This window comes from Podarcis bocagei (assembly GCF_964188305.1).
Source record: "Podarcis bocagei genome assembly, chromosome: 3".
NCBI lineage: Eukaryota > Metazoa > Chordata > Lepidosauria > Squamata > Lacertidae > Podarcis > Podarcis bocagei.
Window position 1 is genome coordinate 51,735,140 of NC_138127.1, and position 26,935 is coordinate 51,762,074.

Below are 26,935 nucleotides of genomic sequence, written 5' to 3' on the forward strand. Positions count from 1 at the left end.
GTGGGGGGGTATTTTCTTGGAGGGACTGAAAGAACCTGGGTCCCTTAGAGCTGGTGCCTGTGCTCCCACCCAAATCTTCAATATGGACATTATAATAAAAACATACTTATAGGTTGTTATAAGTACATCTGATAATTATATATCTGGTATGGTGTATGAGAAATGTTCTCACTTTAAACAGTAACAAGTATTCAGAGATGTACTGAACGTGGAGGTTCCATTTATCTGCCATGGGTGTTAATAGGCTTATCTTCCATAGAATGGTTTTAAGCATTTTATTTTTTTTAAAGCCATCTAAGGTAGAGTATAAAATTTACATGCAGTTAAATTCTGCCTCTCATGAAACTCTTTAAATCAGCAGTGGTCAAGGATGATAGAAGCTGGAAACCAACAACACCTGAAGAGCTACAGATTCTCCATCCCTACTTTAAATGGTTAAAAGCCAATATATTTTCTAGCTGCTGAACAAACTTCTGTTCTGTCTGCTTTCTGTGTGCTTTCCCAGACTTCCACCCCCCATTGTATCAAAAGGGCAATGAATCCCCATATTAATATATAAGTTGTATATTCTAAATCATAGTACACTTTTAGTGACAGAAGTATCCTGTTTTCCATACTTTGCAGTATTATGGGATAAAAATTCAGTATAATTCCTGCAAAGTGTTCTAATACCTTTTTTTTAGGATAGTGGGGATTCTTTAGGGAAGTTTTTAATGTCTGATCCTGTACTGTTTTTAATATTCAGTTGGAAGCTGCCCAGAGTGGCTGGGGAAACCCAGCCAGATGGGCGGGGTATAAATAATAAATTATTATTATTATTATTCCTATAGCTGTTGTATAGTTGCTGTAGTGAAGTTCAAGTAGCATGATGCTTTGTGGCTGTCCCTTCCTTTCCTGTTTCTCCTGTCTGTGGCACCATTTTTATTGTTTTATGTGATTGTGAATGTACCTGCATAACCTGAAAAGCTGGAAGTTAAGGTTTTTATATTACTGATAGTGACCCTGAAGAGCGGGGTGGGGTGCCGGATGAGATGCATGCTCTAGGGTGATGTCTGTACATCTCTCATGATCAAAAGTACAAGAACCCCAGACAGGAGCAGTCTGGGATGTAGGGTGAAAGCACAAACTTGTTGAACAACATTTGCAGGACCAGATAGGAAATTAAAGTACATGAATGTTCACAAAACCCCCGAGTTTTATAAATATACCTCATTACACTCCTAAATAAATATATATTTTGTGCTCCAAGGGCCTATCTAAAGGCTGGTATATATTTTCTTCTGTGCCTGTTTGTTTGAGCTCCTTCCTAACAATCAAGCACTTGGCTGCTAGTGCTGTGAACCCACCCAAGCCATTAATTTTCCTTTTACAAGCTCTCCCGTGTGTAAACTGCATCAGTAAGGAAACTAGCAATGGCCCCCTTCCAGCATGCACCTGGTGCAGCCCAGATCTGGAATTTGGTTGCATCAGTTGGCTGGCTGGCTCGGATTAAATTTCTAATCAGACTGAAGAAGAAAGATGATTTGCCATATCCGAAACACTGCTGTTACTGCCTTTGCTTGGGTGAATTTACTGAATCAAAATTAAACTTCATGCTATCGTTTCCCCTTTCATGATGTCCCTGCAAATTGATGATTATGTTTTTCATGCTTATAAACTGTTGGCCTCTAATCACTTGGATCATTTACAGTGTGCACTGGTCTAAAACAAAATACAGTTTGGTTTCTTCTTGGAGCTTTTGTTGATCAAAAACACTGCAGTGCCCTCTACTGCTAATCCTAGAAAGTGCAGATCAGATGGGTTTGCAAAGTCAAACTCTGAGTGTGTAGTTAAGCTTTGAAGCACACTCAAAGTAAAATGTTCATTTTGTTTTCTGAAGATCTCTCTCTCTCTCTCTCTCTCTCTCTCTCTCTCTCTCTCTCTGGAATAGAGACTTCAATCCTTGTTTTTTCTCCAAGACAGAGCTGTTCCACCAGGCCTTTGGTCAGGGCGCAGCCTGACCCCCTCCTCTGGCAATCTGCACAGAATTTTGCTTAATGGTTGCCATCAATTTGATTTTAATTAATTTTTATAATGAAAGGTTTTTAGAATGTTGGATTATTTTGATTGTTGTTAGCCGCCCTGAGCCCAGCTTCTGCTGGGGAGGGTGGGGTATAAATAAAATTTATTATTATTATTAAGCTTGGTAGCAATAATAAACCACTTTGCAGCCAGGTATAAACTTAAATTGAAGAAAGTAATTATTATTAGTATCATTACCATTATTTCTATTTCTAATTTTAATGCTATTTATTTTCATATATTGTAAACTGCCAGCCCACAAAAAGTGATGATTTTTTGCATTAATGAATGCTACAGTTTGCCGCAGTAGTCAGAAGGCAGAGTTAGATGCACAGCATAGAATATATTACCACTTGGTAGAAGTGTTGTATTAATTTTCTATGTTGACAGCCTGGGGAGGGAGGGGGAGAGGAGAGGACATTCTTTGGCACATTTCCCCCTTTGGCCCTGTAACTTTAACTCTTTTGTTCTCCATACATATTTTTCTGCATCAGTCACAAGAAGCTTGTTTCAGAGCATTCAGGCTGGAGCTGAGCTAATGCCATTGTTTAAGTGTGGCTGGTGCTGAGATACAGTTTCTCTTGCTGGCTTCAGTGTGCATTCATAAGAAAAGGAGCAGGGAGGGGGCATTTGATGCTTCAGATCCTGATTTACTGTGAGCCAGATAACCAGGGCTGGTCCTACCATGAGGCAGAGTGAGGCGACTGCCCCAGACAGCAAATGCTGTGTGTCCTTGCCCTCCCCCAGCTGTCCCCCCTCCCCGTTTCCCTCTGTTGGAAGACAGAGCTCTGTGTGCTGTGCAGCCTGTCCTGTGCCCCCTAAGTTAGCCTGCTGCCCTCAAGGTACAGTGGTGGAGGACACTGGCCTGTTGCCAGTGTGGAAGTAAGATTCAACTGTCGGTCTGGTCAAGCTTCTGTACATGGAAGGGCGGGGGGAGATGGTGCATTTTGTCCTTCGCTTAGGGCAGCCAGCCCTGCAGACAACTCCCAAGACACGTCAGACGTTTGCCACAATCATTCTCTTTCTGTTTCGTGTTTTAGGTTCTCCCTTCATAAATCAAGCTCTGAAGAAAGTGCTGTCGGTCAGTATACTTCATCTTTATTTGGTCCTTTCTCCACCCCTTCCCAATGCCTTGCTTTTTGCATACCATCAGCAGTGTTGATCTACTTCGCTGTTTCAAGTCTCTTGCAGTAATGTCACATGTTTTGCTACCTGCTTGTGGGGGGAAAGGGGGAGGTTTTTCAACTTCCTTCTCATATTTGAGGATTATTCCTTTAGAATAGTACTTCCTTATGCATTTTATAAGTGTTATACAGGTAGACAGAGGCGTGGGATAGTTTTTGTTAATCACTGAAGTCATTTTGTCCAGGAGAGGGGCACAGCCACTCTTTTCCTCCTCCCTTAAAGAAAACAAATGTATTGGAAACTTCTGGTACAGTTTATTTAATTCACTTGCATCTCAATGTTTGCTTTAAATAGGGATAGCTGTTATTTATCATTTATTTATAGATCTCATTTTTGCACTCAAGTGCAAAATAAAATAACTAGGAAGCCTGCTTGAAGTAGAAATATGACTAATGGTCATGCAGCACTTTTAGATTACACAAACAAATTGAAATTGCATTTTCATATTAACTTTTAGGTAGCTTTTCACTTTGGATGTTTTTTAGGTGAACTAAAAATAAAAGTTCAGTATGATCTATATTGTTAGTTAAAGTGAACATTAAAAATGTGTGTTCATTTTTCATCTAGCATAGAATCTTTTGGTTGCTTATTGCAAATGGTCTACAGCCTTCCTTTTCCTAAAGAATGATTGCTTATGACAGCTATTTATGGCATTCTTTCCAAGTGTGAATTAAAATTAAAAAACACGCCCAAAAATAACTGAAACAGGATGAGGGAATGGGTTTCCTTTGAAAATGTATACATATTTAAACCTCTAATGTATATTGTGTTCCCCTTTAGGTAAAGCAGATTGGAAAAAGAAGAATAGGTATTTCTGGCAAAACTTCAGAAAGAATCAGAAGGGACTAATGAGGCAGTCTTCAAAAGGTACAGCTTTTTTAGCGTTGTTGTGTTTTAATATTTGTTACATTTAGTTCTGAGAGTAGTTTATATAGTGAATTGGGCCTTCTGCAGGATTTACATACTAAATTGCAATAATTTAACAAGGGTAGTCTTAATTATTTGACAGTACTCTTTTGTTCAATGAATTCCACTAGGTTAGAAAGGCAGGTTATATACTGCTGCCTGTCAGACCCTGTCCAATTTAACAGAAGCTGCTTTATCTCTGAGAACCATTCCATACCAAACTAAAGTTCAGCATTAGATGAAGCTGTTTCATAGTGTGGTGGTTCTGTTCTTAGAGCAAAACTTTATTCATTAAGGAATACAAAAGCAGCCTCTTCCTGATCACCAACTTCGTGTGTGTGTGTGTGTGTGTGTGTGTGAGAGAGAGAGAGAGAGTGAGCGCATGCATTTTTCATAAGTGCAATTTTAGTTATAACACTCTGAGATACAGTGGTGCCTCGCAAGACGAAATTAATTCGTTCCGCAAGTTTTTTCTTCTTGCAAGTTTTTCGTCTTGCGAAGCACGGTTTCCCATAGGAATGCATTGAAAATCAATTAATGCGTTCCTAGGGAAACCGCCTTCAGACCAGGTCCGGGGACAGTCTGTCCCCCGACCTCTTCTGAAGGCTGGGGGGGGGACAAGGGCTTCTGAAGGCTGGGGGGGCTGGGGGGGACAAGGGCTTCGCTGCCGACCCCCAGCATTTTAAAATCTCCCCGGGACACGGGGAGATTTTAAAATGCTGGGGGTCGGCAGCGAACGTTTCGCTGATCCCGGGACGGCAGGCAGATCTGCACCGCCATCCAGAGCGGGGCGGGACTTAGCCCCGCTCGGGATGGCAGTCCCGGGACGGCAGACAGCTCTGCGCCGGCATCCAGAGCGGGGCGGGACTTAGCGCCCCGCTCGGGATGGCGGCACAGATCTGCCTGCAGTCCCGGGACGGCAGACAGCTCTGCGCTGGCATCCAGAGCGGGGCGGGACTTAGCGCCCCGCTTGGGATGGCGGCACAGATGTGCCTGCAGTCCCGGGACGGCAGACAGCTCTGCGCCGGCATCCAGAGCGGGGCGGGACTTAGCGCCCCGCTCGGGATGGTGGCGCAGATGTGCCTGCAGTCCCGGCAGGGCAGACAGCTCTGCGCTGACATCCAGAGCGGGGCGGGACTTAGCGCCCCGCTTGGGATGGCGGCGCAGATGTGCCTGCAGTCCCGGGACGGCAGACAGCTCTGCGCCGGCATCCAGAGCGGGGCGGGACTTAGCGCCCCGCTCGGGATGGTGGCGCAGATGTGCCTGCAGTCCCGGCAGGGCAGACAGCTCTGCGCCGCCATCCCGAGCGGGGCGGGACTTAGCGCCCCGCTCGGGATGGTGGCGCAGATCTGCCTGCAGTCCCGGGACTGCAGGCAGCTTTGCGCGGCCATCTGGAGCGGGGCGGGCTTCGCCCCCGGCTCCTGATGGCCGCGCAGAGCTGCGCTGATCCCGGGACGGCAGACAGCTCTGCGCCGCCATTCCGAGCGGGGCGGGACTTCTCTGCTGTCCCGGGCAGATTTTAAAATGCTGGGGGTCGGCAGCGAACGCTTCGCTCCCGACCCCCAGCATTTTAAAATCTCCCCGGGACAGCAGAGACTTCTCTGCTGTCCCGGGGAGATTTTAAAATGCTGGGGGTCGGCAGCGAACGCTTCGCTCCCGCCCGCCAGCATTTTAAGATCGCCCGGGGCAGCGGAGAAGTCTCCGCTGTCCCGGGAAGGTAGGCGGGGGGGGAGCAAAGACTTTTGCCCCCCGCCGGCCTTCAGAAGAGGTCCAGGACCTCTTCTGAAGGCCGGCTGTGGGCGAAAGTCTTTGCTCCCGACCGCCAGCAATTTAAAACAGGTCCCCGGAGATTTCCCTATGGGCTTTCGTCTTGCGACGCAAGCCCATAGGGAAATTCGTTTTGCGAAGCGCCTCCGAAACAGAAAACCCTTTCGTCTTGCGGGTTTTCCGTCTTGCGAGGCATTCGTCTTGCGGGGTACCACTGTACAATGTACGTCTCTGAATCTGCAGTCCTTTGCCAACTTACCTAGGAGTTCAATGGGACTTACTTCTATGTGGGTATGTACAGGATAGAGTAAATCCTTTATCTATTGGATCTGGTCTCTGGTGACCTTCAATTTTAGATTTTAGCCTGATGCATCTTTGGTTAAAAGAACTAATATTAAAGGTGTGTTTTAATGTTTACACTTTTTTGCAATCCTACAATTCAGATATATTTGCCTTTCATTAAACCTAACTTTAATTGTTTCAGTGATGTAGGTGCATTCCCCAACATGCCTTGGAGAACACCAATTTTAGGCATTTTCCAAGTCTGCTTGAGTCACGGTCTACTGAGACCAGCATTAATAGTTTACCATGAATGTGTCTAATAGGGTTCTTTCACTCCTCTCCACTTGCACTAGGAGGAAGTACACAGTGAATTATGGCTTAGAGTTATGTCCCAACCAGGGGTTGTGGCTTGTTTTTGGCTTTTACTGATTGTAGTGTTTTGGGACTGAAACAAACTTCAAGCCCTGGTTCAAACATAATGCTAAGTTGGGGATTGCGGTTTCTTCCTTCTGTCTGCTATTGGGGGGGGGGCGAGACCAGCAACATGTGATCAATAAACTGAGGGTGGTTTGGTTTCTCTGTATATGTCTGCTTTTTGACAGATGAAACTTGGTGAATCTTGAGTTGTCGGAAGACATTACTAACATAAATTAGCAACTTGAATTGCTGTCGGTTAAAATTTGGTTCACTGATTCCGTTTATCCAAAGTTTTCTGTTTGTGCAAAAGACCTTTTTCCCTCTCCACTTTCTGCCCAACCCAGATATGCTCCAGAAGATTGGGAGAAAACCCAGAAACAGGTTTAGGAGGCACACAGGTGTACAGGCAGAGGAGATGTCCTGTTACTCAGCCAAGTTTTGAACTGACAGAATGAGTGTATTGAATAGCATCCTCTGTGCCCACTCTCCAATCTTCCTTAACATTGTAGTGTTGAATTGTAAGCATAGTCACTTAAAGCACTCAGTCCAACACATGCTAAAATTATAGAAGTCAAGACAGATGAGATGCCCGTTAGCAGTATATTGCAAATCTTACTGCACAGTATCCTTCTTTGTAGAAATTTTCTTTATTCAGGTTGGTCTGAATTATGTGTGCATTAGCAGGGTGCTATCAGAACAGCGAAAGGCATTTCTGAAGTTAAACAAGTCATATTCCTCACTGGCAATTTTCAAATTATCAGGTTCATGAGCAGATCACCTTTAGCCTGTCAGATATTCCACATCTCACAGCATACTCTTAATCCCGATTTGTGCTACTGGACTGGTTTGGTATAAGAGTTGTCCATCTGCCAAAGTCTGCCAGGCTCTTCTGAAGGTACAGGGGTTGAGAAGCTTCTCGGGTGGTGTTCCTGCCAGAAACAGCAACTATAGGACCCAAAATTGGGCAGGGCAAGGGTGGAGCAGAGCCAATCATGGACCTGATAGATCCAAAGCTGCTCAGTCACCCCTTTGTACACTTGTAGTCACAAAAATACATCATGCAATCATTAAAATATCACTTAAATATTTTAAAGTGTTCAGCAGATTATAAATGCTTTTAAATAAATGAATGAAACCACAGTTTAAAACAGCACCATCAAAGTCCAGTCATTCTGCACCCTAAGCATAAAATATAGGACAAATACCATCTTATTCCATCCGTATTTGTTATATTACCCCTTCAAAGACAAATGTTTCCTAAGATGATAAATGATAGGTTGAAAACATGGCAGATTTGTACAAAGGATGGTAGGAATCGGTTTGCAATGCAGAAAATCTCTTGACCCAACATACCAGCCTTTGGATTAGCATTTCCTTTGCTGCTCTGTCATTGTCTGTAATGATTTCCAAGTATAATAAATATATTCTAGGACATGCCTTCTTTCTAAGCTCTATTGATTTGAGGAAGCAAAATAGGTCACTAGAGAGGAATATTTTTGCATTGCTCCTGTCATCAAGCTGTGGGGTAAAACTGGCAACAGCTCTCCTGGCATGGCTGCTGTCCTTGGTCTCTGACAGTGTTAAGATCATCTTATTTCACAAACCCAAATAAAAATGTTGCCATGTATCTCAGAATTTTGAAGGAGGGAGTTAAGTAGCCCAAATAGCTTGACTAACATAGGAACCAGATTTCTGAGGTCAGTAGCCTAGGAAGATCATGATTTGGTACACTTTATATATCTCCCCCCCCCCAATTTTGCTTTTGCTTTGTTTCTAAAGATCTTTATTCTTCATTTGTGTCTTCAGGGGAGGATGTTGGTTATGTGGCAAGTGAGATCACAATGAGTGACGAGGAGCGGATCCAACTAATGATGATGGTTAAGGAGAAGATGATTACTATTGAGGAAGCGCTTGCAAGGGTATGTGATGAAATACATACTATCCAGCCTTATTATTCCGTGATATGTCAGTTATATCAGTGAAACACTAGAACCTTGTATATAGGTTGCCATAATTTCTGAGAACAATGCAGTCCAGGGGGCATTCTGGCTAGGTGACTTTGTGGATTGGGATAGAAGCAGGTTTGCTTATACATTAGCATCCTGTCTGACCAGGCCCAGAGATTCCCTATGAAAGCAGTTCTGTGAATAACAGCACAATCCTATACATTTTTACTCAGGTGGAAGCCCCATTAAGTTCACTGGGCTTACTCTGAAATAACTGATTATAGGATTGTAGCGTAAGTGGTTTTAAAAGGTTTGAGAATCACAGTTCCATTGTATGGTGCTAACCTGAACAATCATGTGGTAAGTGTATGCATATATGGATGGGTAAGTGAATTGCATTATAGCTTAACTAAGCATTAAAGCTCAGCCACACACTGATAAGATTGTCGACTCTGCAGTTGACTTAATGAGACCATGCTTTGAAGCTAACAATTCTGTTCACACATAACTTACTCTCTATTAACCTTCAGAGGGCTGATTTCTCGCTTTTGTCACTATAGTACTGTACTAAACAAGGGACGTGGGTGGCGCTGTGGGCTAAACCACAGAGCCTAGGACTTGCCGACCAGAAGGTCATGGTTCGAATCCCCGCGACGGAATGAGCTCCCATTGCTCGGTCCCAGCTCCTGCCAACCTAGCAGTTCAAAAGCACGTCAAAGTGCAAGTAGATAAATAGGTACCGCTCCGGTGGGAAGGTAAACGGTGTTTCCGTGTGCTGCTCTGGTTCGCCAGAAGCGGCTTAGTCATGCTGGCCACATGACCCGGAAGCTGTACGCCGGCTCCCTCGGCCAATAAAGCGAGATGAGCACCGCAACCCCAGAGTCGGCCACGACTGGACCTAATGGTCTGGGGTCCTTTTACCTTTACCTTACTGTACTAAACAACATATTTAAATATAACAGAGCTGAGTAGTATATGTTTGTATCTGGGTGTTTTTTTAAACTTTCCAGAGCTTTTTTATTTATATATTTATATATATTTATATATATATATATATATATATAGAGAGAGAGAGAGAGAGAGAGAGAGAGAGAGTATTATCACAACAATATGTGATAATATGAACAAACCAGAAAGCAGAATAATGGGGGGGAGGGGTTTGAGAAATGGAAAAGGTTAAACCACATGCTTTAGCAAGGTGGAAAACCTTTGGCCTTATTTTCATTTCAGCTTAAGGAATATGAGGCCCAACATCGGCAGTCAGGTAGCATGGACTCTGCTGAATGGCCTGATAGTCCTTACCCATCTTTTGACGGTTCCTCCAATTGTAATGTGAGTATCAGTCTCTACAATGCAGTTGCATATATTGTTTACATTGACATAAGGGTGTATTCATATGGCAGTTGAAAGGGAAGCAAGAAGTATGTAGAATGTTTGCCTCAGACATGATGGTCCCGTTCCTCATTGAAAAGGAAAGATCACTCTACTTTTTAAAAAGTTTCAACTCTCTTCAGTTGAATCTCATGGATGTTGGATATAGTGCTGGTATTCTTTTAGCCTTTGTTCAGCACAGTCTGTGTTCTGCCCGAGTTGCAGGTTCTCTTCACACAATACCCTTTTTAATCAGAAGTTTGCACATATTGCCTCTCAGCCTGTTGTGTGTAACTGCTCTTGTACATAGGGTTTGGTTTTGTGGGTGCAACTGCAAAAGTAAATTTCGAAACATTTGTGGTGTCATGCCAGAAACAATCTTGCTCATGACATGGCACAAGCTAATGTTTCCATGGATGCCAGGTATCCACTGTTCACATGAATGCAGCCCTAAATTAAGCTGCCATGTCACATTAAGCTTCCTCTAGAGCTCTACTAAGATGTAAGCATTTCTGTGTCAAAACTCAAGTGTGTTTCCATCTTCAGATTCCCCCAAAGCCTCACTTTTTCCACTTGAACATTTTGGCTGTTATCCTGTGGCTAGATAGATATGCCTGCTTGTTTGGACATTCACCCTGCTCTATTGCAAAGTATACATTAAAAGGATTATCTGAGAACATGTCATACTTGATGTACATTGTTGTTGAAAATATGGCAATTGACATTAATACCATATACTTTGTTTCTAATACTTTCCTGTAATAGTGCAGTTCTAAGCTTGTTCTACTCAGAAGTAAGTCCTAGTGTGTTCAGTTCACCTTCAACTCTCGCAAATGATTTTAGAACTGCAGCCTAAAATCTTTAAATGGTTTTGTAATCCCAATTTTAAGTGACACCTTCCCTAACCATGTAATTATTGAGGAAAGAAGTTCTAGTGAACAGCCTTCAAACTGTGAAATGTAGCTTTAAAAAACAAAATAAAAATAAACTGCAAGACAGATTTGCATTGTATGTGGCTGAGCATCACAAATTTTTTTTGCAAAAAGGGAAAAATGCCATTGACATGTGTCATGCTGAAAAGATTTAATTTCTATTGATCTTGCTTCTTCTACTCAACCTTCTGTCATTTACACGTTTTTTTATTGGCAAATTGGGGTGTTCAGTCCCTTGCCTGCCAGGCTAAAATACAAAAACAATTAGCAAAGGACAGGGTGCCACCTCCCCTGTGTCAGCAGAGAAGCTGCCCTCTGTTGTCACTATACTGTTAATTCTAAGCTCAGTTTGGAGGACTCCATTTATTCTATTTCTTTTGAATGTGCCAAGCCAACAGCTGTATTGGCTTTGTGCCAGATACATGCAGATTAACATTTAATCTTCTCATTGTGTGTCCAGTTCATACTTTAGGAAGTATGCATTATTAAAGACTTTACCATTCCAGTCATGTCTTTCCTTTTTGATGTGAAGTTAATGTTCCTGGATCAGGCTTGCATGTTTTCTTCTTTCATCCCCCCACTCCCATACCTTCCCCCCTAATTTAAAATGCATCCAAATTTTCTTTTGGAAACAAGGGCTGCTCTTGTTGGGACTTTTCAGAGTTTTTAGTTATGGCAAGCAGTTTATATCTTGCAGAGCTAAGTCCCTCTCCTAGAATTCTCCATGATACACTTACAGGTGTGTGTTGCCTTCCCAGAGAAGCTGGGATGACTGAGAACGTAATTACTTACTTCTTTAAAAAAAACCTTACATTCCCACTTGAAGTCTTCAATGGCAAACATCATGGAAACACAGAATAAGAGTCAATAGAAGGTAGCTGCTCAGAAGCAAGTCCCATTGAGTTCAGTGAGACTTATGCCTAGAGAGGTGCTGTACAGGATTAGTTTCTCTGTTCTTCCCCATCTCTCTGAAACAGCATAATAGCCAGGAAAAGGGTTATAGCTAAGTGGGAGAGTACATGTTTTTTGCATGCAGAAGGTTCCAGGCTCAATCCCCAGCATCTCTCTTTTTAAAAAATATGTTTATTGATTTATCATAAACATATGCACAAACACATAACCGTACAAACAATAACAGAAGCAATAAACAAAGCATATTCAGTATAAAAAGCAAATTACAGAGATGCAATATTTTAAGATGAGTCTATATATCCCAATCACAACAAGGAGCGAATCATGGGAGTAGTACTTATATGACTCCCTATTTCTATCACCAAAAAAATGGAGACCAGTCCATGTCAAAATTGTCTGCTTTGGCTTCACTTCAGATAAAGCATTAGTAAACTATGCCTCCCACATAGGAACGTAGAAATTCTGAGTATCTCTTGTTAAAAGATCTCTTGTGGTGGAGCTGAGAAAGTTTTCTCTCTGACCAAGACCTTAGAGAGCCCTTGGCCACTAGCAAATACTGAGCAAGATGGACAAATGTTTTGACTCCATATATGGCAGTGTCATGTGTATTATTCATACTCCTTTGGTCTGTAAGAACAGAGGAGCAGAGACTTACCCTTCACTGCCTGCCCGTGGGCTGCGGGGAAGTGTGCCTGCAGCAAAGAGGTTGCACATACCTCCGTATCTGTATGTGGAAGTTTATATATATAGCTTTGGAGTAACTGGGTGGGTCGTTCTCTGGCTAGTTTGACATTTGGCATTGTAGTTCAGAGAACTTTCCCAGCTGTGTGCCAAATTCAAGCCAGGTGTGGTCTGATGGCTAACCCTTTCTGCGCTAAGGGCATGCTTGATACTGTTCTACTAGCCTATCGGATAGCAATAGAAAAAGAGACACCAATAGGATACCTAATCCCTCATTTTATATTCAGTAGAAACTGGGGACTTAACAAGTTCCTTGTGTGCAATATGCTATTCTGACTGTGAATCAGCCAGCAGGGGATGCTGTAAAAGTAATGAATTCCCTGCAGTCTGCTGCATCTCACAGTCATATGTCTCTCCCAAATCAAAACCATCCTTATCTTCAAGCTTATGTTTTTAATTGCTGTGCTGGGTAAAAATGGGTCCTTCTTTATCCCAGACACAGCCAAAGGTTTTACAGGTGAAACCATTTCTTTGCCATCACAAGTAGGATTTTTCTTTCTGTTGCTTCTAGTGCTTGCTTCATTCATTTTTTTCTTGAAAAATATTTTTACCACAGAATCATACTAATTGTATTCACGAGGCCCTCACCCAATTAAAAAAAAAATTATTTGATTGAGCTAGTCCAAAATTTCTAAGATTAATCTGCATAACTGCATATTTTTTTGTTTATATATGTGTTGTAGCAGGACTTATCTTGGGAGCCAGCGTGGTGTAGTGGTTAAGAGTGGTGGACTCGTAATCTGGTGAACCGGGTTCGCTTCCCCACTCCGCCACATGCAGCTGCTGGGTGACCTAGGGCTAGTCACACTTTTCTGAAGTCTCTCAGCCTCACTCACCTCACAGAGTGTTTGTTGTGGGGGAGGAAGGGAAAGGCGATTGTGAGCCGCTTTGAGACTCCTTAAGGGGAGTGAAAGGTGGGATATCAAGTTCAAATTCTTCCTCCTCCTCCTCCTCCTCTCCTTCTTCTTCACCCGAATGAAATAAAACCAAGTTCCACCCCTGCCTTCCAGCCAATGAACTACTTGCCAAAAAAAAAAAAAAAGCCCCCATGAGCAAGCAATAGAATGAGCATCCCAAGGACAGGTAGCTAACCATCAAAGTTTTTCCTTCTAAACCTTGTTAACTCTTAAATTTAGGGGGTTCGTGGGGATGTCTATGAGACTCGAATGGGAGCTCCCATAAAGCCTTCCTTTCTGCAATGGGACCAGAGAGAGGCATCTGAGGAAAGGGAGTCCTCTTCTTTCTTCCTGGCTCTGTAGGAGGGGCCTTCCAAAAGGAAGATAGCTATAGGCTTCCAAAACTCACCTTCCACATCACAGCAAGCAGTTCTGGACAGGGTTATATGCTATTTTTGTCTTTCCTTTTACATGTGAATGTGGACTAGATAGACCTTTGGTCTCATGAAAGAGTTGCTCTTACGTTCTCATAAATTTTAAATTTTGATCAATGTATTTTTTTGAGTTCTTGCTTTTTATATTACAAAAAAGTAAAGAATTTATATAGGAGTAGCAAACCCTGTGTACATTTTAAGTGCCTAGAATTAAAAAAGAACTTGTTTCCCTGTAGTGAGATGCAGCATTTCCTTCCATCAGGTTACACCCGTTGTTTAGTGCTTTTTAAATAACTGAAGACCAGAGTGATTGTTTAACCATTTTGAAGCATGCCTCAGCAATTATTTCAATGTTGAGGCAGACCTAGTGGGAAGAAATGAGAATTTTAATTTTTTCCATCTTGAATGTATGACAGGAACTTTCTATTAATTTTCCCCAGGCAGTTCATCATTGGTTAATGTGCAGTGTGCTTCTCACTAAAGTGGCCTTGGAGCATTTTTGTGGTTTTTCCATAATTAATGCCATGCCTCATATGTCCACTTTTACTGCATTCATTAGTTGACTTCAGTGGATTGACACCCAGCATAGAATTATTGCAAAGAATTTGTTAATGCTAAGTGGATGTAATTTTCCATGCTGGATAAAGTTTATGTGTCAGTTGGGTTTGCTTTAAGGTAATTAACCCACCAATTTCAGTGGCTTTACTTGTGTGACATTGGATATAACCCCATTAGCAAATCATTGGTTTTAAGTCAGGGGTAGGGAATCTTTTTCAACCCAAGGGTCACATTCCCTTGTGAGCAACATTTTAGAGGCCTTGTGCAAAAGGTGGGCAGGGCAGAGACAAAAAAAGGGCAGAACCAATGAATATGAGCCTCACAGTTTGCTATATTCCAGCCTTGCAAAAAAGTCAGAAGTGCACACACAAGTACAGATACACACACAGTCTCCTCCATCAGGCAAGCAAGAGACATTAACACAAGTCAAGGACATCTTCAAGCCGTCAAAAGCACTTGAGGAAGGCACAGAATGCATTGAAAGATTTTAGCAGTATCACAATACAACTTTTGGAAACAAATCATTATAGCAGTAATAAAAATTAAGCAAACAGAAATAGCCATCCTGCCCTGCAAACCAGCTTGCTATCACACTTAAAAACTAGCACTAATTAAAAAAAAAATCCAGTCAAGAAAACCCCCAGAAGAACAAAATGGTCTTTGCTTATCTCCTAAAAATAGAATCATAGGTGCTAGGCATATCTCTCTGGGATAAAGTGTTCCAGAGACTTACCACTCATCTGATCTATGCAGATGAGACACCCAGGATATGTGATGATCTGAGACTTGGGTACTGAGTGAACAGACAGGTTAGTGCAAGAGAAAGCAGTTCTTCAAATACCTGATTCCTGGCCATAGTAGTCACTTAGGTTTGTTCACCCTAAACTGCTTAGGACTTTTCATAGCCTGTGTTTCAAGTTATATTCTGTGGTTTTTAAAATCAGCAGGAGAAGAAACTCATGTGTTACAAGGAAATAAAACTTTCATATTTAATTTAACATATTTTGGTTTTTTAATAAGTATGTGGGAGGTTTTTTTCCTTAGTGCTTCAGTTGTAGTGGTGGGAATAGTGTTTGATGGGTGGGTTACTCTGCCTTCTCCTTCTCCTTCCCCTCCCCCATTTTTCTTTTACTGAAATTCCATTGACAATAATTAAGAAACAGGGGCCAGCAAGAGGTCAATAAGTCTCTGCCAGTGAAACCAGGGATTGTTTCCCATGTACAACACTCTCTATTCCGCCTCCCCCACCCCCCACCCCCCAGCTTTGCCCTTGTGGCAAATATAACTCTGATGACTTCTGCCTTTCTTGTAAGTTGTGCAACTAGTGAGGAACCGAGGGTGGGGAGGGAGATGATTTATGTGAGCGAAAGACCAGCCAGTTGATTGTGTTTTGATTGTTCCCTGCTTCTCTTCACTTACCAAGTAGTGGTTAGGAAAGCCAATCTTACATCTGGTACTGTAACTCCCTACAACAGGCGTTTTGCGGCAAGGTTAGGATTCCTGCATAGTTCTTTTGAGGGAGAAATGCTTAAGCCTAAATTTTGGGGTTACGCAACTGAGAAAGGGCAGTACTCAAGGGAGGATTATTCAGAACACAGTGTTAGGTCTCCTAAATGCCAACCCTGTTAGGTCATCAAGCCTGTGGCTCAGTATTCATAGGATGTGCTTCCCATCCTGCAAAGTGATGGGGGGGATGGAAGAAAGGGCTCCTATAGCTATAATTAACTATGGGTGTTTCCAGATAGGGCTTAATATTGCAAACAGGATATTCAGATGCCGCAGACGTTGGCAATACGTTTTTCTGACATCGGATTTTCCATGAAAATGGTGGATGTGCATTAAATGAGAGAGAGATACAAGCTGGCATTTTGACACTGCTAACATGCTGCGGGTGCTGGGAAAACCTATAATAACACAACCATCTGGAAACACACAATAATCATATTAAAATTCCTGGTTTTATTTATTTATTGAAAACTTTTATACAGTAGGCCCGCAGCTAACGCGGGGTTATGTTCCGGGAATGACGCCTAAAGCCAAAATCGCATATAGTCAAAAGCCATTGGGTTCAATGGCAGGTAGGATTGCCAAAGTTGGTACCCCTGGTGGAGACAGACCACTACGCTAACACTCAAGAGCTTCAGCATGGGCCGGAAGAAGCTAGAAATAATACACAACGCGATACATGTGCAGCCTGCCTCACTTGATTTAAATCAGTGCCATAACTGAGGCACTTCATGATGCTTTAACCCTGCGCTCTAGGACTAAACTCCTGGAATATGAAATGTCTGAAAGTTTGGCACTTACCCCTATGTATATGTACAGATGAAGCAAAGTAAACAATAGTACTGTTTTGTTTTGAAACTTTGTCTAACAACTTATTTTATGTAAGAACAAATCTAATAGTTACAAATTTCATTGTGATGCAGATGGAAATCAAGCCTGACCTAGGAAAGCATCTCTCTGAAATTTTAGGGTTGCCATATGCCCTCTTTCCCCAGAACACATCCTCTTTTTCATGGGTAGAGTCATCATAGCGATCCATAGTTAGAAGTAGAAGTCGGCAAATGTGTCCTCCTTTTTGCTCTTCGAGATATAGCAACCCTAAACTTGGTGTGCACTTTTCTGGAATTAACTTTATTTACTTGATATATATGACAAAGTCAGCAAGCAAAATCATGATCACAGAAAATAATATCCATAAATGCAAACAAATCTTAGCTTTTGTGTTAGTAAAGTTATGCTTCTTTAGATTGCAGTCTAATTCTGAAAATTATTTGAAATGAGCTTTGGTTGAGACATTATAGGGATATTTAAATAAAGAGCAGAAAACTGAAGGATGCACAACTTCAGAAAGGACATATGGGGAATATGGGCAATTTCCTGAGTTACAGTCACACTTGTTTTTGTCAGAGGAACAGGGTAGCACTGCCAAAGCAGCAGTAACAGCTTGGCTTTATAGTTTCCTGACCATCTGACAAAAGGTTGTTTCAGTTTACTGTACACAGTTCTTGGGAACTGCAGATGCTGTTGATTTTGTTCCTGTTCCCCTGTGGTCCTCCGTGCAGTTCTGGAATAGAATGACCCAAGCTGGCCCACTTTCCCTCAGCATTAGAACATTGCTGATGTGTCAGAGATGCACTTGTTCCAAAAGAAGCTGAGAAAGAGACCCCGCCTTAGCACACACGCCAAAAAATTGGGTCCCGTTGGTCTTGCACCATTCTGTTGGCAGCTGGATGGTGTGCTATCTCTTTAAAGCAAGTATAATTTTCTGAACTGGCTTGGTCAATTTGTTATGGTTTAAAACTGTGGAGCCAGCTGTCTGCAATCTGATGTAATGTTGCCATAGAAACTAGAAATGAAACACTTAAGCATTCACTACAGAATTTCTGCATCCAACATTAGCCAAAATAATTACAACTTGAGCCATTAGGGGCTTTTGGATGAGAGCGGGGGGGGGGGGGGACTTGTGGCAGCCTGGATGAGAATCAAGCTGTTCCTGTTTACAGTGCTACAGATCCATGTGTTTTATTCCTTAGAATATCCAAAGAGATGAACTACTTTATACAGAAACAGCTATGCATATTATAAGGCTCTGCTTTTGGCACAGAGTTGTTAGCTGTGATGATGTGTTCTGGAACAGGATAGCTGTGAACTTTTAGAGGTACAATACTTGGACTTGTATTGTAAGGGCTCTGACTTCTGAGTGAGATGCCTGTAGTGCAACATTCTGCAAAATGCCCTTTTCCTGACTGAGGAAAGACCTTTCTCTGTAGGGAACCATTTAACATAAGGCAAATGTTCTACATTTCCTGTAATGCTTTCCTATTCCACGCGGGGAGTCTTCGAAAGAGAGTTAATCTCTCTCATGTTCATATACAGGGCGGGGTTGCACCTGTACTGTACTAGATCAGTGCTGCATGCCAGTCTATCCAGATCCATCTATGCCCTGTCCCCAGGCAGGATCACTCCTTGGCTAGGTCAGATATCACCTCTTTATCAGAGTAACTGCCATAGCCCAAGACCCTGTTGCCTTAGAGAGGAGGCAAAACACTGCTGAAAAAACTTTCCAGCCAAGTGGAACATCTTCACACAGGGCAGTAGCCAAGTGCTTTCACTAGCACAAGGACGCCTGCTTGCTCAACAGAACTTCCCCTCTCCCCCCCCCCCAGGCCACCTACGTCTGTTCTGGGGTTTTCTCCAACCTTCCAGAGCAGATTTGGGAAGGATGTAGGGGCACAAAGTGAGAAGAGAGAGGGGGGACGTTTTGTTGTGTAAGTGGAACTCCGTGCACTAATGGATACCACCTAAATTGCTTTGAAATTTACCTTATATTGGGAGTACAGTATAGAATCATAGAATTGTAGAGTTGGAAGAGACACCAAAGAACTCTGCCTCCAAGGTGAGCACATCCTTCAACCCTGCATGGAAATAACCAGGAGAGTGCTGTGGAGGAAAAGTCCCATCTTGGAGGACCATCAGGAATTGCACTCTGGATTGCTGGATTCTGATCCTACTTGGATGGGGTCAACATTTCTGCTATGGAATTAATGCTTTAATCTAGTGGCCTCTTTGCTTCATAAAGCTCCAGGCTGGGTACGTGAAAGCAATGTACGCATTTCAGAAAGTTCCCATCTGAAATTAAAGGATGCGTATGTGACAGGAAAATCAGTTCCAGCCCACAACGATGAGATCCTTGTGAAAGTTATTTTGTCACCGTGTGGAGATACATGGCTGCAATGGTTTTATTTATCAAGGGTAGCTTAATTATTGAAGCAGATCACTGCCAATCTGTTTTATGTGAGGGTTTTTGTGGTTTTTGTTTGTTTGTGGCAATAAGCACCAAAAATAATGTTCATGAGAACTTACTTCTCCCATTTCAGTACAGGAGTAAGTCACACTTTACCTCCTATCCATGGTGGAGGAGGTATTGAATATTCTTATCCATTCATTCCACCATCACATCCACCAAATGTATAAACTAAACATATTTGCCTAAGGGCTGATGAACATATGGAGGCCACTAGGTTGCTTCAGGTAACAGAATTGCTTCTGTGTAGGGTGCTGCTTTTTGTTGAATGGATTGTACAGTTTTCTCTCTTCACTACAGGTTTTTTATCATTAGTAATGTATAGAACAATATAATCTACTTTCTTAAGTATTGGACTAATAACTCTTGTTCAGCCTAAAAAACATCACTCAGTGCACCCAAAGGATTGAGGAAATATATTTGTCATTACTACTCAGAACTTCGGCATCCCTGCAAAATATTTTTGCAACAGTATAATTTATTTCAGAAGGTGTGTATGTTTTAGCCCCACCCCCAAAAAATTTACATTGTAAATACACCAGACAAATGATGCTATAAGTGCCAGTTGGTCTTGCCTTGGACCAAATGGCTAGCTTCACGCTTACATGTTTTGTAGGAGTCAGTTTTTAAATAAAGCTTATTTTGTCAGGCTTAAAACATCACCAGAAAATAATGGCGCATTCCAACATGGAAACACAAGTGACCTGAAGTTCACTGACAGGAAGTTGCTCTTGAGATTTCTAAGCTGGATGTTCAGAATGTGATGAATTGGTCAGAGCTCTGTACATGGAGGCAAAGTGAGGGATACAGTCTTCAGAGATTTCCAGCTGGAATATTCTCTCTTCCTTGGAATGCATTTTGTACAGTGGCAGTTCTGTACTGTAAAAGCAAAGAGGGCCCCACTCTTTCTTCCTCCCCCTTCCCTGCTTTCTACTCTCTCACACACAGATTCTAAACAGGGCACAACAGAGGAAGTAGCATATTGAGCACTGGATCTGGCTTGAAAATGGGAGCTCTGATTTGGTTCACAAGGAATGGATTGTTTCAGCTTGTGGTGTCACTGCTGCTGGAGAGGGTGGATTTTTTTGGTCTCTGTAATGTTTGATACTTGAGGGAAAACAGCTGGAACTGAGCATACTGCATCAGATGTGAGACAAAATGGGATGCTGGGGAATATGGACTATACTCAGTGCCTGTAAAGGTCAGAGTTTTCCTTTGGTCAGATCTGGAGGAATGCTGCATCCATATTAGCAGCCAGCCTTGAGAATCCTCAGAATGAGAAGCTCCGAGACAGCGAAGGAGAAGATCTTTCTGTGGCTAATAAAACAAGTCAGAGTGGATGAGATCTCCTATTTCCTTTCCCTTCCCTTCCTTTTACCCCCCTCCCATCATTTTTGCTGCTGCTGCTGTTTTTGATTTACTTGGAAGTCTGGAAAAAAGTAGTCAATGATAGAGTTTCAGTTCAGTTTGGAGAAGCTGTTTATAACCAGGTTTTTAAATGTCAAGAGCCGCCAGGCCAGACAAGACCAGTGCCTGACCCAAACCACAGGAGCCTAACTAGCATGGCTAAAAGAGTCCCAGGAAAGAGTTCTGCCTGAAATGCGCTCAGAGACAACGTGGAAGTAGCTATTATTGCACAATGGGTGGAGAGAAGGATGAGGGCTGCAATGCATTTAGGTGCCTGAGACCTTGCCGTGCGCTAATTTAGAAGTTAAAATGGTATGTGCTGTTCTTTTTAAAGCAGTTTGTGTGTGTGAGAGAGAAATTGCGGCGGGGGAGAGTAAGTGTGACCTGAGCTTGAAAATAACAGTTTTAAGTTACAGGATTTTCCTTGTCACAGAGCACAGTAAGCCTGAGGCTGCATCGACTTGACTTCAGAAAGTGATTGAGCTGCGGGATAATTCTTTTATTAACATTTCCTTTTGTTTCCTTGCCAGTCAAGAGAGCAGTCGGATGATGAATCTGAAGAATCGGTGAAGTTTAAGAGGTTGCATAAGCTGGTCAACTCAACTCGCAGAGTAAGAAAGAAATTAATTAGAGTGGAAGAAATTAAAAAGCCCAGCAGTGAAGGTAAAAACCCAACAGTGCTGAAATTAAAAAGTGTCTGTTGCTAATCATGAAGTTATTCTCTGTTGAAATATGCATGGACATTTTTCTTATGGGGGTAAGTGGGGGAAATCCTATGTAATGAGTTAAAAAGATGACTCTGTCTGGTTGCCATCATGTGACGTTCTTCCATGTGCTATGTTAAAGTTAATTGTCTGGATCGCCCTTTGTGTTAGACTCTCACAAAAGGAAGTTATCATTTTACTCTTCTGTTACTTTCTTATTGGTCTCTGTTTTATTGAGTGTCTGATTTCCATTGTCCTTTAAAGTGTTTTTTTATTTGCTGTTGTTTTGATTATGGTTCCTTACTGGTTTCAATGTGGATTTAGTATTGTGATTTTATTGTGGAAATGGATACATAGAAATACTTTGAATGAATGGATGGACGAATGAATGAAAAGGGAACTTACCAGTTTCCCCCCTCCTCCCAGCTGCAGTCACCATCACCATCATCCCCCTGTCACATTGCACACCATTCTAGAAGGTCATCTGTGCAAGAGGCTGCAACAAAAAGGGCGAAGAGAGCCCCACAGAATAAGCAGAACTCCACCCCCTAAGTCTTTGGATCAAAACCAATAATGTTTTGATATTTTACAAAAAGTGGAGGGGTCTGTTTGGTTAGAGAATGTCACTGCTGAAGTTGTTAGCACAGTTGGTCTTGTGTCAGGGAGCACATTTTGTCAGCCGAATAACAAAATGCATTGTAGTTTTCTGATGCTGCATGTAGTAAGGATATTTGGAAGAAGGTATCAGAAATGCATTCTCAATTGGATCTTTCAAAGGTGTCTGTGGAAATCCTATGTTTCAAAAGCTGCATAGATTTCTCCATGATCAAATGTTGTGCTGAGTTTATGCTTGAGGGACTTGTGGAGAGCAGAATACTGGCAGAAGCAGAAGATGGCATCATCCTTTCTGGTAAATGCTCTCTTTTTAATGTGAAACACAGAAAGTCCCTGCCACTTTGAGCATTTTACTCACACTTATTTTCTGCAAGTTCTGGAGCTATGAATGGTGACTCTTCAGTGAGCTGTGCTGCTTTGGGGGTGGGGAGGAATTAAGACAAAGTGCAAATGGGAGGTTACCCCATAGGTTAGAAGGCCAGTGGGTTTCTCATGGGATGCTGAAACATCTGCCTGAGTAGAGCCGCTCCCTTCAGTCTCTGCAAGTTATTCTTTCACCAAGGAATAGGAATGACGAGTCTGTCAGAAAATCTGTGTGGTTCACTTGGGTAGAAGTGGGAAACTGCCACAATTTTTTTCCATGGCAGAGAGTGACTTAACCCTTCAGAGCACGCATTCAGCTCTACTTGGCATGCTGTTTGTTCATTTGTTTACAGTTACAGATAAAAACAAATCTGTTGAGGGTTAAAGAAGCTGTTCGTATAACATTTTAATAATAATGCATACTAGGAAGGCCTAGTTCTCATGCGGGTGGAGTTTATTTCCCTTTTTGGCGAGTTGTGTGCTAAATGGTATTGCAGTGCACTTCTGTGGACCTTTGAGTGAAAATTTATGTACATGTAAAGAATCTTGCTGCACATAGATACAATACAGTACCTCATGGCTCTGTTCAGAGTTCAAGGAATGGGATCGTGGTGGGCCTCATCCACTCCTCCCCTCCCCTCCCTTCCATCACACACCACACATTATAGATTATTTATTTATTTGGTGTCTTTATAGAAGATCTCAGTGCAAGGGGGTGCACTACACAGTTTACAAACTGCATGTTACTTAAATAGACTGAGAACCATATAAGCTATACATCATTTTGTTAATAATAGCAACAAAGGTATGTTAAGACTACAAAACTAATAAACAGCAGAGCAGGCTGCTTACTCTGTCAGGAAAAACTTTTTAATTTCCTATAAATGCCAGAGAAAACAAAGCAGTTTTCACTTGGTAAAAAAAAAAAAAAGGTCCAATGCCAAGCCTTTGAGTGGGAGTAGGATACCACCACAGAGATGGCTGTTTCCATGCATCACTGCATAATGTACTTCCCCCAAGGGTGGAATGCAGAGTAGAGCCTCCTCTGAGGATCTTAGGACATGGACAGGCTGGTACAAGGAAAGGTGCCTTCAGGTAATTAACCTCCAGGTGTAGCTCAATATCAGCACTTTTTGTTTACTCCAGAAGTGCATAGGTAGCTAATGTAAATCCTTCAGATTCAGTAGTCTTGAATCCATTTGCCTGAACCAGCTAACGATCATCTGGCAGCTGATTAGAAGCTTCTGCCTCTACGTTTATGGCAAACACTAATTTGCTGTTTTGTATGATTGCGGCCAACTATGGTTTGTGACGATCAGTTTGCCCACAAACTAGGATTATAAACCACAACAAATTAGTTTTGATAAGCTATAGTTGGCTACATTTAAACAAAACAGCAAACTGGGCTTCGCCTTCAAATCTCTTGTTTAGACAGGTCTTTTATTTGATTTTGTTGCTACTGCTTTTTTATTTAGTTTTAATTAGTTGCTGTTTTTATCTGCTCTTTTTTATATTTTATTTTAATAATGTTGTTTATATTGTTGTCAACTTGGGCACCATGCAGAAGGGATGGCAAATAAATCTGAATTGAATGGATGGATACATAAATACATATGAACTTGATGGACCTTGATTCTGATTAAACATGTGTAGAATGAGACCGTAACAGTGATCTGGATACATAAAATATAGATATAGAAATACATATTTCTATATATTTTACTTGATGAGTTGTACATCTTCCACAGTTTAATATATTTGTTGGTGTTCCATGCCACTCTGTATTACAGCCTTTCTTAGTACTGCCTTGATGTTTTTGTACTTGATGACACAACAGTGCTTTCCATCTCTCTCTCTCTCTCTCTCTCTCTCTCTCTTCTCTCTCTCCTCCCCCCCCCCCCACCAAACTTGTTAAACGAGTGAGTGGTGGAGTTTCTGTATCCTGTTTTATTGAAAGGAAAATCAAATTACCTTACTTTACAACAGAACACTACTGAAGGTGTTCCTGAAAAACTCGATTTTAACCACGATATCTGGGGCATACAAAGTTAGATACATGTTTCATTCAGTTTTATTGCTATTTTTTGTTTTACTCTGTCAGAATGGATGAATGCTTTCTGATGTGGTGTGCATTTCTCTCTCTCTACCCATAACAGAAAAAAGAAAATGGAAAAAAAAGTTATCTTTCCAAATCTAGGCTTGCGTAGGGTGGATTTAAACCTCAGCAGTTCTATTCATACACAACTTTCCTTATATTCAGCCTGGCAGCTAGTATATAGAAAGAACAAGAATTTTGCTACCTATCATTTTCTTTAACTCTGACTTTTATAATCACAGACTTGCAAAAGACCCACTGGTTTCTGTAGTCATACCCTTTCCTACCTAGGACAGCATATCCTGTAAAGCAGGGGCAGATAAACATTATAAAGCAGCACTTCCATCTCTCCCCATCCCAGTGCTGGAGTGGGTGGGGGTGTGGCTAGAAATGCTCCCTTTCACTTTACACAGATCGTTCTGGGGAAGTAAAGGGCAGCATTTTCTCCCAACCTCACTCCTGCAAATGAGTGTAGGGTGTGGGTGGTAATGCTACCTTTTACAGTAGGCCCACAACTTAACATGGGGCACCATTCTAGGGATCATACCTAAAGCCAAAATCACATATAGTCAAAACCCATTTGGTACAATGGCAGGTGGGATCACTAAAATAATTTTTTCCCTGGAACCCCACCCCCTTTTCATTTTCTTTTATTTTTATTTGCCACATGCATAAAGCTGAATGTGCACAAGTTAAATGCATGCAAGTTGTGGGCCTATTGTACTCATAAATAGCAGTCAGAGGATCTTATCTTTGATCTTAGCGCTGTGGTTCATAGCACTAAAACTGGAGATAAAGGACCCCCCTGTCTACTATATAAAGAAGATAAAAAAAATCTCCAAATAGCAGGCAGAGCACTTTTTTCAATCTTACTGTGGGAGTTGGCATGTCAGTTCCCATCAACCCTGACTATAGGCCAGGCTTGCTGGAGCTGTTGGGAGTCAAACAATCTCTGGAGGAGCACAAGTTGCCCACCCTTGTAATAGTTCATTAACCATAACTGAAGTTTTATTAAATGCATATTAAATGGAATTATGATGTTTTGTTTCCTTTTTGCTCCTCTGCTCTTTTCTACTCTTTCTGTCCTAATAATGTTAAAGAAATACTTTGCTACAAAGAGCCTATTTCCCTTTTATAAAATTAAAGCTAGAAAAGATTTGTTCTGTTAAAAATGAATTAAGAATATTGAGATGTGTACACCAGTATCCCTGCCTTGTTTTCCAGACATTTGTATCACTGCTTGGTATCTCTCAGATGGTTCTGTTCTTCAGAAAAGGAGAATGGCCGCATACCTCTTCGGTTGGAGGGGGTGCACCTCTGTTGCTTTCTTTTCACACTCATAGTTAAGTATGTGAAAGCTAATGTGCTATTTCCCTCCTTGTAGGTGTGGATGAGCATTCCCTTGACAGCTCTCCAGTACCAGATGACAGATCAGCACTTTATTCTGGAGTTCACAAGAAGCAACTTTACTCCGATAGCTCTACTGAGAAACAGCCAGATGAGGACTCTGACTCACTCACCACATCTCCTTCATCGAGCAGCCTAGATACTTGGGGTACTAACAGGAAATTGCTCAAGACCTTCAGTAAATCTGAAAGCCGTGGCCTTATCAAACCCCCAAAGAAACTTGGAACATTTTTCTCCTACCCAGAAGAGGAGAAGACTCCAAAGGTTTGCCGCTCCTTGACTGATGGAGAGATGAAGAAGAACCTTGGTTCTCTGAGCCACGGGGTAAGTAAAGAAAGCGTTTGCTTTTATGACAACAGGCGCAAGCACCATGTCTTGGTATCCTTTGAGGAAATCCAGAGTGTCAGGAAGCAGATCCGACTGAAAAAGACAGATTCTAACTACTCGTGTTCTAGAGCTTTTCTTTGCCAGCGCCCTGCTAGGAAATACATATCACCCTCAATTTGTGACCTTCAGCTGCTTCGTCACAAAGCCAAGGGGGTAGGAGGAGGAGGAGGCTGTGGCTTCCCAAACAGAAGGCTTCGAGGGCGCAACTCTGTCAGCGAGTTCAATATCACGTATGTGGTAGAAAGAAGTCTCTACAGTCACCTGAACCTGTCACATCTGGTGCGGCCTGTTACTGACAGGACACTGAGCAAAGCTGAAGAGCAGGATTTGAGGCGATGTCTGCTGGAAGAAGAGGATGAGGCAAAGAGGAAGTGGGCTGCCACAATGGACCGCTGTACTAAAAGGGTTCTTTTGAGAATCCACCAAAAGTCTGTGAGTCCAAGAGTTATCACTGACGGAGGCCTTCTGGCTCCCATGAGGTTGCAGTCAGCATGGCGTGTTTTCCTCCACCATAACATCTGAAATGCATAGTTCATTGGCCTTCTCTTCTCTTCTCCTCCGCTCCTCAATTATTTGCCAACAGGATGTTCTAATAAGTGTTTGGACAGAGTGTCCTGGTCCCCAGTGTCCAAACTGGCAAAATATTAAGGGGAAACACATTGCCCTTATGATTCAGGATGACTAAAGGCAAGAAAAGCACTTTTTTGGTGCAGAAACACAGGTTTGCATTAAACAGTAA

The 26,935-nt window shown here is 42.1% G+C and overlaps 1 protein-coding gene across 7 annotated transcripts in view; it reads left to right on the forward strand.

The window, feature by feature from the left end:
- Positions 1–26,935, forward strand: part of SASH1 (SAM and SH3 domain containing 1) — a 533,200-nt gene that overhangs the window by 472,811 nt on the left and 33,454 nt on the right. For 5 of the 7 annotated variants that reach the window (XM_081186274.1, XM_081186277.1, XM_081186279.1 and 2 more), the window contains exons 5-10: positions 3,102–3,142; positions 4,027–4,113; positions 8,425–8,537; positions 9,795–9,896; positions 21,156–21,288; positions 25,787–26,628. In XM_081186274.1, the coding sequence (XP_081042400.1) occupies positions 3,102–3,142; positions 4,027–4,113; positions 8,425–8,537; positions 9,795–9,896; positions 21,156–21,288; positions 25,787–26,628 (1,318 nt within the window). The remainder of the gene's footprint in view (positions 1–3,101; positions 3,143–4,026; positions 4,114–8,424; positions 8,538–9,794; positions 9,897–21,155; positions 21,289–25,786; positions 26,629–26,935) is intronic. The other 2 variants (XM_081186276.1, XM_081186280.1) reach the window with 1 other exon arrangement.